The sequence below is a fragment of the Oncorhynchus clarkii genome, unplaced genomic scaffold (genome assembly GCF_045791955.1).
Source record: "Oncorhynchus clarkii lewisi isolate Uvic-CL-2024 unplaced genomic scaffold, UVic_Ocla_1.0 unplaced_contig_358_pilon_pilon, whole genome shotgun sequence".
In the NCBI taxonomy this organism is placed as follows: Eukaryota; Metazoa; Chordata; class Actinopteri; order Salmoniformes; family Salmonidae; genus Oncorhynchus; species Oncorhynchus clarkii.
In genome coordinates this window covers 294,609-305,194 of record NW_027257955.1, presented here as the reverse complement: position 1 = coordinate 305,194, position 10,586 = coordinate 294,609, and the positions used below count along the sequence as shown (strand labels likewise).

The following is a 10,586-nucleotide window of genomic DNA, read 5'->3' as shown; positions in this document are numbered from 1 at the left end:
GGGAGTTTTGTAGCATTTTCCACCTTGGCTTACTGTTAGATGGGTTATAATTGGTCTCCGGTAGTTGGTCTCGCTGACCATAACCGTACTATGCTGGTTAGGCTAATAGCTAGTTGGCTAAATAGCTAACGTTAGCTGGCTGGCTAAGATAACTGCATATAGCTAACATTCTTTGATATTTGGTTAGATGGTGTTTTTCCAAAACGTTGGTTTACTTTAAACACTCAAGTCATGAGAGCAAACGATTAGTTTAATTTAAAGTTCTACATTTTAAATTATTTCGGTTGTAGTTTACATCATAGGGAATAGGCTGGGCCTCCATATTAATTCACACCTGACTTTGGCATTCTCCTGAATTCTGATTGGTTTAATGTAATAACTCCAAATATAGAACAGTAAGGTGTAACTTTGCATTGGGAAAATATTTTATTTATCTTTTTATAAACAATTACAAAACATACAAACGAGAACATCATACAAACATGAAGTACATCACACCTGCCCAGACCCACTAGATCACCTCCATCTCCATTAACTACATCACACCTGCCCAGACCCACTAGATCACCTCCATCTCCATTAACTACATCACACCTGCCCAGACCCACTAGATCACCTCCATCTCCATTAACTACATCACACCTGCTCAGACCCACTAGAACACACCCCCGTCTCCATTAACTACATCACACCTGCCCAGACCCACTAGAACACACCTCCATCTCCATTAACTACATCACATCTTCCCAGACCCACTAGAACCCACCTCCATCTCCATTAACTACATCACACCTGCCCAGACCCACTAGAACACACCTCCATCTCCATTAACTACATCACACCTGCCCAGACCCACAAGAACACACTTCCAACTCCACTAACTACATCACACCTGCCCAGACCCCCTAGAACACACCCCTATCTCCATTAACTACATCACACCTGCCCAGACCCACTAGAACACACCTCCATCTCCATTAACTACATCACACCTGCCCAGACCCACTAGAACACACCTCCATCTCCCTTAACTACATCACACCTGCCCAGACCCACTAGAACACAGCCCCATCTCCATTACCTACATCACACCTGCCCAGACCCACTAGAACACACCTCCATCTCCATTAACTATATCACACCTCCAACTCTGTCAGTTGGTTGCATGAATAACTGTGATTACTAAATGTTACATTAATTATAATTATGAAAATCAAAACCAGATGTTCACCCCTTTGTTAATATGTATTGGCAATACTTCACTTAATGGTGAGGCATGGAATAATAAAACATGTATATTTTGTCAGGCTGAATGTTTGAAATAAGACGTGATTTGAGACATGCTTCTTCAGTAGTGGAATAAAGACAATTAGCACTTGAATGTTGTCAAGAAATACTGGAGCGATGTAGGATTGTTAATAAAATTGATTATAGACTCAATTCATTATACTGCTTCCAGGCTGCAAGTAACATTCATTATACTGCGTCCATGTGTATAGGCTGCAAGTACATTGAAATTAAGTTGTTTTCAAGTAATTGAAAAAAAACGACCCGAAAAGACATCTCAACTTTCACTTTCAACCGAACATATATTGGACTTCGGGCATCTTTTTAATGACATTTTTGGGGTGTCCAAATCAATAACCAATATGCATTAACAGTTTGATAAATTGAAAAACATAAAATTTAAACAAACGTGCAACAATAATCATTTTACTTTTTAAAACAAGCTGTTAAAACATTCTACATTGTGACATCATTAGAACACTCCTACTACAAACTTTTTAAAACAAGCTCCACAGAAACACTGTTTTGACAAGTAGCAATAAATCACTGACATCGATTAGAAATCAGGTTGTTAGTGATGTTGGAACTAACACACACAAAAAAAACACATGGAAATGGGAGATATCTTTTACCTCACTGGTTAGAGGACAACCTGCAGAAGACAGTCAGCTACATTTTGGAGTGATGCTTTTAAATTTAGGGGTCACTAAACAAAGGAAAGCAACACTTATTTGTCATAACTCATTGATATCATGTTGAAATCATTTGTGTGACAGGAGGGAGATGAGGTTGCACGTCCTGTTAAAACTAACGCAGCAAAAACCACACGGAATCTGGGAATAATGTGTACATCACTGGTTAGAGGACAATTTGTAGAAAACAGCCAGATACATTTTGAAGTGTTGCATTTTGATTTTAAGTGGGTCACCAACGTGGTAAGTGGAACAACTCTTTTTTTGTTAGTCACTTTTTGTGACCAATTCAAGCCTAGATTTCCCCCCTGATGCTAATATCCATATCATGTTGAAATCAATAGAACAGAGGACAAACATTTAGGGTTCTACATTGTGACATCATTAAAATACTCCTTCTACAATGTTAAAACATTCTACATTGTGACATTATTTCATTGATATCATGAAACAACTCCTTCAACTATGTATTTTCTGATGTTTAATCAGAGATCTTTTATCAGAGTATCTCTTGTCACATTGATCACAGCTATGAGGTTTCTCTCCTGTGTGTGTTCTCTGATGTGATACCAGGCTGTTTGACTGAGTAAAACTCTTCCCACATTGAGTACAGCTATAAGGATTCTGTCCTGTGTGTGTTCTCTGGTGCAAAGTCAGCTGGCTAGATGTAGTAAAACTCTTCCCACACTGATCACAGCTGTAAGGTTTCTCTCCTGTGTGTGTTCTCTGGTGTATTGTCAGACGACCAGATGAAAGAAAACTCTTCCCACATTGATCACAGTTATAAGGTTTCTCTCCTGTGTGTGTTCTCTGGTGTACTATCAAGCTGCTTGAGTGAGTAAAACTCTTCCCACATTGAGTACAGCTATAGGGTTTCTCTACTTTGTGTGTTCTCTGGTGAGATTTTAAATGTCCTGACGAAACAAAACTCTTTCCACAGTCAGAGCAGCTAAAAGGTTTCTCTCCTGTGTGGATTCTCTGATGTCTTTTAAGGTCTGCCGAGGAGGTGAATTTCTTCCCACAGTCAGAGCAGCAAAAAGGTTTCTCTCCAGTGTGACTTCTCTGGTGTAGTTTCAGTGAATCTGATCTTAAGTAACTCTTCCCACAGTCAGAGCAGCGGTGAGTTTTCGTTTTGGGTCTCCGCTGGTGTTTCTTGAGGTGTTCTGATCTGGATGCGGAGCGACTCTTCTCTGCCTCGTCAGCATCGTGATGTCGTTGAGGCTCCCCAGAGGATCCACGGCGGTCCCGTCTCTCTCCTGTGTGAACGACAAAGTCAGACAGATGGTTAAAGGACAACAGCAGATTATATGTTTATTTGTTGTATTTTTAAATCACATGAGAAGTAACATCGATGAGGAACGAGAAAGTTATTACAGTTGCTGAAACCCAGTGTGCCAGACGACTCTGTCGCTAAAATTGCCGCACAATTGCCATATAGTTGAAGAAGTCGGATGTTTAAATGTATTTGGCTAAGGCGTGTAAACTCAGTTTTTCACAATTCCTGACATTTTAATCCTAGTAAAAATTCCCTGTTTTAGGTCAGTTAGGATCACCACTTTATTTTTATGAATGTGAAATGTCAGAATAATAGTAGAGAATTATTTATTTCAGGTTTTATTTCTTTCATCACATTCCCAGTGGGTCAGAAGTTTACACACACTCAATTGGTATTTGGTAGAATTGCATTTAAATTGTTTAACTTGGGTCAAATGTTTCAGGTCGCCTTCCACAAGCTTCCCACAATAAGTTGGGTGAATTTTTGCCCATTCCTCTTGACAGAGCTGGTGTAACGGAGTCAGGTTTGTAAAGGCCTCCTTGCTCACACACGCTTTTTCAGTTCTGCCCACAAACTTTCTATGGGATTGAGGTCAGGGCTTTGTGATGGCCACTCCAGTACCTTGACAATGTCAAAACACCAGTCTCAACAATGCTGGCCTTCGAGGCAGAGTTGCAAAGAAAAAGCCATATCTCAGACTGGCCAATAAAATAAAATAAATTAAGATTGGCAAAAGAACACAGATACTGGACAGAGGAACTCTGGGAATTCAAGCTACCCATGTTTACTATTATAATAAATAAACTATTACTGTTATAATAAATGGAAAATCTAAATACAAATTACAGATCTCGGGCATTTATTTTATGGATGTATCAAAACCGTCTAGAATGCATCCATGATGTCATAATGATAGTTTAACCAGGTTTCTAGGCTATATAGTATATTCTAGAATTCATCCATGATGTCATAATGATAGTTTAACCAGGTTTCTAGGCTATATAGTAGAGGTCGACCGATTATGATTTTTCATACCGATTATTGGAGGACCCCAAAAAAAAGCCGATACCGATTAATCGGCTGATTTAAATTTTAAAAAATGATTTGTAGTAATGACAATTACAACAATACTGAATGAACACTTATTTTAACTTAATATAATACATCAATAAAATCAATTTATCCTCAAATAAATAATGAAACATGTTCAATTTGGTATAAATAATGCAAAAACAAAGTGTTGGAGAAGAAAGTAAAAGTGCAATATGTGCCATGTAAGAAAGCTAACGTTTAAGTTCCTTGCTCAGAACATATGAAAGCTGGTGGTTCCTTTTAACATGAGTCTTCAATATTCCCAGGTAAGAAGTTTTAGGTTGTAGTTATTATAGGAATTATAGGACTATTTCTCTCTATACCATTAGTATTTCATTAACCTTTGACTATTGGATGTTCTTATAGGCACTTTAGTATTGCCAGTGTAACCGTATAGCTTCCATCCCTCTCCTCGCTCCTACCTGGGCTTGAACCAGGAACACGACGACAACAGCCACCCTCAAAGCAGCGTTACCCATGCAGAGCAAGGGGGAAAAACTACTCCAAGTCTCAGAGCGAGTGACGTTTGAAACTCTATTAGCACCCCGCTAACTAGCTAGCCATTTCACATCGGTTACACCAGCCTCATCTCGGGAGTTGATTGGCTTGAAGCACAGCGAAGAGCTTCTGGCAAAGCGCAGGAAAGTGCTGTTTGAATGAATGCTTACGACCCTGCTGCTGCCTACCACCGCTCAGTCAGACTGCTCTATCAAATCATAGACTTAATTATAATATAATAACACACAGAAATACGAGCCTTAGGTCATTAATATGGTCGAATCCGGAAACTATCATCTCGAAAACAAGACGTTTATTCTTTCAGTGAAATACGGAACCGTTTCATATTTTATCGAACGGGTGGCATCCATAAGTCTAAATATTGCTGTTACATTGCACAACCTTCAATGTTATGTCATAATTACGTAAAATTCTGGCAAATTAGGCGGCCCAAACTGCTGCATATACACTGACTCTGCGTGCAATGAACGCAAGAGAAGTGACACAATTTCACCTGGTTAATATTGCCTGCTAACCTGGATTTCTTTTAGCTAAATATGCAGGTTTAAAAATATATACTTCTGTGTATTGATTTTAAGAAAGGCATTGATGTTTATGGTTAGGTACACATTGGAGCAACGATACACACTGCATCGATTATATGCAACGCAGGACACGCTAGATAATATCTAGTAATATCATCAACCATGTGTAGTTAACTAGTGATTATGATTGATTGATTGTTTTTTTATAAGATAAGTTTAATGCTAGCTAGCTAAATACCGTTCCTAGGCCATCATTGAAAACAAGAATGTGTTCTTAACTGACTTGCCTCGTTAAATAAAGATTAAATAAAGGTGTAAAAAAAATATTTTAAAATCATAAAATCGGCCAAAACGGTGTCCAAAAATACCGATTTACGATTGTTATGAAAACTTGAAATCGTCCCTAATTAAATCGCCCATTCCCATTAATCGGTCGACCTCTAGTACCGTCACACCACTGTGCCGTATCGTACAGAACCGTGAGTTTTGTGAACCGTGAAACACACGGTGCGGTACGATACCGCGACACCACAGGACCGTTCGGTACGATACGGTTTAGGGACATCAACACTATCTATACACACACTACCGGTCAAAAGTTTTAGAACACCTACTCATTCAAGGGTTTTCATTTGACTATTTTCTACATTGTAGAATAATAGTGAAGACATCAAAACTATGAAGTAACTCATATGGAATCATGTAGTAACCACAAAAGTGTTAAACAAATCAAAATATCTTTTATATTTGAGATTCTTCAAAGTAGCCAGCCGTTACCATGACAGCTTTGCACACGCTTGGCGTTCTCTCAACCAGCATCATGAAGTTCATTTATGGAATTTATGTATTTCTTAACCTCTTGGGGCTAGGAACTATCTTGGAACTATTTTCATTTTTGGAAAAATAATATTACCAAAGTAAACAGGCTATTTCTCAGGACCAGATGCTAGAATATGCATATAATTGACAGCTTAGGATAGAAAACACTCTAAAGTTTCCAAAACTGTAAAAATATTGTCTGTGAGTATAACAGAACTAATATTGCAGGCGAAAGCCTGAGAAAAATCCAATCAGGAAGCAACTCTTATTTTGAAACATCTGTGTTCCTATGCATCCCTATTGACCATTGAAAGGGATATCAACCAGATTTTTCTATGGCTTCCCTAATGTGTCTACAGCCTTTAGACATAGTTTCAGGCTTTTATTTAGAAAAATGAGCGTGAACGACAACATTGCGTCAGTGGTCAGGTGGTGGCTCTCAGAGTGATTTGTGCGTAATAGACAAAGGCGGCCATTGTTCCTCTCACTCCTACTGAAAAGCCAATTGTCCCGGTTGATATATTATCGAATAGATATTTGAAAAACACCTTGAGGATTGATTATAAAAAACGGTTGCCATGTTTCTGTCGATATTATGGAGCTAATTCGTACATTTTTTCGCCGTTGTCGTGACCGCAATTTCCGGTGGATTTCTCAACAAAACGTGAACAACAAAAGGAGGTATTTCGGCTAAAAAAATAATCTTTAAGGAAAAAAATGAACATTTGTTGTCTAACTGGGAGTCTCGTGAGTGAAAACATCCGAAGCTCATCAAAGGTAAACAATTTAATTTGACTGCTTTTCTGATTTTTGTGACCAAGCTTCTTGCCAGTACTGTTTATATATTAGGAGCTCCACTATACAGTTAATCTGATATTCTATAAGAGGAACAGGAGCTCCACTATACTGTTGATCTGATATAAGAGGAACAGGAGCTCCACTATACTGTTGATCTGATATAAGAGGAACAGGAGCTCCACTATACTGTTGATCTGCTATAAGAGGAACAGGAGCTCCACTATACTGTTGATCTGATATAAGAGGAACAGAAGCTCCACTATACTGTTGATCTGATATAAGAGGAACAGGAGCTCCACTATACTGTTGATCTGATATAAGAGGAACAGGAGCTCCACTATATTGTTGATCTGCTATAAGAGGAACAGGAGCTCCACTATACTGTTGATCTGATATAAGAGGAACAGAAGGTCCACTATACTGTTAATCTGATATTCTATAAGAGGAACAGGAGCTCCACTATACTGTTGATCTGATATAAGAGGAACAGGAGCTCCACTATACTGTTGATCTGCTATAAGAGGAACAGGAGCTCCACTATACTGTTGATCTGATTTTAGAGGAACAGGAGCTCCACTATACTGTTGATCTGATTTTAGAGGAACAGGAGCTCCACTATACTGTTGATCTGCTGATTTTAGAGGAAAAGGAGCTCTCCTGTCCTATTCGGTGTCCTGTGTGAATTTAAGTGTGGTCTCTCTAATTCTCTCTATCGGAGGACCTGAGCCCTAGGACCATGCCTCAGGACTACCTGACATGATGACTCCTTGCTGTCCCCAGTCCACCTGGCCGTGCTGCTGCTCCAGTTTCAACTGTTCTGCCTTATTATTATTGGACCATGCTGGTCATTTATGAACATTTGAACATCTTGGCCATGTTCTGTTATAATCTCCACCCGGCACAGCCAGAAGAGGACTGGCCACCCCACATAGCCTGGTTCCTCTCTAGGTTTCTTCCTAGGTTTTGGCCTTTCTAGGGAGTTTTTCCTAGCCACTGTGCTTCTACACCTGCATTGCTTGCTGTTTGGGGTTTTAGGCTGGGTTTCTGTACAGCACTTTGAGATATCAGCTGATGTACGAAGGGCTATATAAACACATTTGATTTGATTTGATCCACTACACTGTTGATCTGATATAAGAGGAACAGGAGCTCCACTATACTGTTGATCTGCTATAAGAGGAACAGGAGCTCCACTATACTGTTGATCTGATATAAGAGGAACAGAAGCTCCACTATACTGTTGATCTGATATAAGAGGAACAGGAGCTCCACTACACTGTTGATCTGATATAAGAGGAACAGGAGCTCCACTATACTGTTGATCTGATTTTAGAGGAACAGGAGCTCCACTATACTGTTGATCTGCTATAAGAGGAACAGGAGCTCCACTATACTGTTGATCTGATATAAGAGGAACAGAAGGTCCACTATACTGTTAATCTGATATTCTATAAGAGGAACAGGAGCTCCACTATACTGTTGATCTGATATAAGAGGAACAGAAGCTCCACTATACTGTTGATCTGATATAAGAGGAACAGGAGCTCCACTACACTGTTGATCTGATATAAGAGGAACAGGAGCTCCACTACACTGTTGATCTGATATAAGAGGAACAGGAGCTCAAATTTCTGCCCTGCTTGAGCTGCCCCGGTCATCTGTATGTGCTGTTATTGTGAAGTGGAAACGTCTTGGAGCAACAATGGCTCAGCCGCGAAGTGGTAGGCCACGCAAGCTCACAGGACGGGACCGCAGAGTGCTGAAGCGAGTAGCACATAAAAATCGTCTGTGCTCGATTGCAACACTCACTACTGAGTTCCCAACTGCCTCTGGAAGCAAGGTCAACACAATAACTGTTCGTAGGGAGCGCCATGAAAGGGTTTCCATGGCCGAGCAGCCGCACACAAGGCTAAGATCACCATGCTCAATGCCAAGCGTCGGCTGGAGTGGTGTAAAGCTCACCGCCATTGGACTGTGGACCGTTGGCTGGAGTGGTGTAAAGCTCACCGCCATTGGACTGTGGAGCGTTGGCCTGAGTGGTGTAAAGCTCGTTCCCATTGGACTGTGGAGCGTTGGCCTGAGTGGTGTAAAGCTCGTTCCCATTGGACTGTGGAGCGTTGGCCTGAGTGGTGTAAAGCTCGTCCCCATTGGACTGTGGAGCGTTGGCTGGAGTGGTATAAAGCTCACCGCCATTGGACTGTGGAGCGTTGGCCTGAGTGGTATAAAGCTCGTCCCCATTGGCCGGAGTGGTATAAAGCTCGTCCCCATTGGCCTGAGTGGTATAAAGCTCGTCCCCATTGGCCTGAGTGGTGTAAAGCTCGTCCCCATTGGCCTGAGTGGTGTAAAGCTCGTCCCCATTGGCCTGAGTGGTGTAAAGCTCGTTCCCATTGGCCTGAGTGGTGTAAAGCTCGTCCCCATTGGCCTGAGTGGTGTAAAGCTCGTCCCCATTGGCCTGAGTGGTATAAAGCTCGTCCCCATTGGCCCGAGTGATATAAAGCTCGTCCCCATTGGCCCGAGTGGTGTAAAGTTCGTTCCCATTGGCCCGAGTGGTGTAAAGCTCGTCCCCATTGGCCTGAATGTTATGTTTGCCGAGTATTACTTTGTGGATGCCAATCATCCATTTAGTATGTGTTATTAAATCACAATTTGTATTATATGTTACAAATTTGTTATGAATTTGCAAAACAAACTATATGTTACAATTTTTTTTATTTATTATAATGATATGTTACGAATTCTAGCTAGGTGGCTAATGTTAGCTAGGCTAGGGGTTAAGGTCACATGTAGGAGTTAGGTTAAAGGGGATTGGGGAAGGGTTTTGCTAACATGCTAAGCAGCTAGGTGGCTAACGTTAGCTAGGCTAGGGGTTAAAGGTTAAATGTAGGAGTTAGGTTAAAGGGGATTGGGGAAGGGTTAGCTAACATGCTAAGCAGTTGTAAAGTAGCAAAAAAAATGTAAGTAGTTGAAAAGTTGACTGTGATTCGAACTCACAACCTTTGGGTTGCTAGGCGTTTGTGTTTACATCAATAAATGATCTCTTCTCTAGCCTTTCTTTTTTGGTTTTGAGAGAGTAGAGGTTCCATCCTACCTGGAGTAGGATCCTTTCGGGTTAAAGTAGTGGGTTGGTGTAGGATCCTATAGGGTTAAAGTAGTGGGATGGTGTAGGATCCTATAGGGTTAAAGTAGTGGGATGGGATGGTGTTGGATCCTATAGGGTTGAAGTAGTGGGATGGTGTAGGATCCTTTAGGGTTAAAGTAGTGGGATGGTGTAGGATCCTTTATGGTTAAAGTAGTGGGATGGGATGGTGTAGGATCCTATAGGGTTAAAGTAGTGGGATGGGATGGTGTAGGATCCTATAGGGTTAAAGTAGTGGGATGGTGTAGGATCCTTTAGGGTTAAAGTAGTGGGCTGGTGTAGGATCCTTTAGGGTTAAAGTAGTGGGCTGGTGTAGGATCCTTTAGGGTTAAAGTAGTGGGGTGGTGTTGGATCCTTTAGGGTTAAAGTAGTGGGATGGTGTAGGATGCTTTAGGGATAAAGTAGTGGGATGGTGTAGGATCCTTTAGGGTTAAAGTAGTGGG

The 10,586-nt window shown here is 40.8% G+C and overlaps 1 protein-coding gene across 1 annotated transcript; it reads right to left on the bottom strand.

The window, feature by feature from the left end:
• Positions 1–2,438: 2,438 nt before the first annotated feature.
• Positions 2,439–9,624, bottom strand: LOC139394249 (zinc finger protein 391-like). Its single transcript, XM_071142275.1, has 2 exons — positions 8,970–9,624; positions 2,439–3,235 (listed from the first exon to the last, which is right to left on the bottom strand). Exons 1-2 carry the CDS (start codon positions 9,622–9,624, stop codon positions 2,439–2,441), a joined length of 1,452 nt encoding a protein of 483 aa, XP_070998376.1.
• Between the last annotated feature and the right edge of the window lie 962 nt (positions 9,625–10,586).

Excerpts from the sequence above, each read along its gene's own strand:
- LOC139394249 (XM_071142275.1), bottom strand. The coding sequence starts at position 9,624 with ATGATTGGCATCCACAAAGTAATACTCGGCAAACATAACATTCAGGCC. Across the intron at positions 3,236-8,969 it reads CGGTCCACAGTCCAATGGCG|GAGAGAGACGGGACCGCCGT; the intron begins GTGAGCTTTACA and ends TCGTTCACACAG.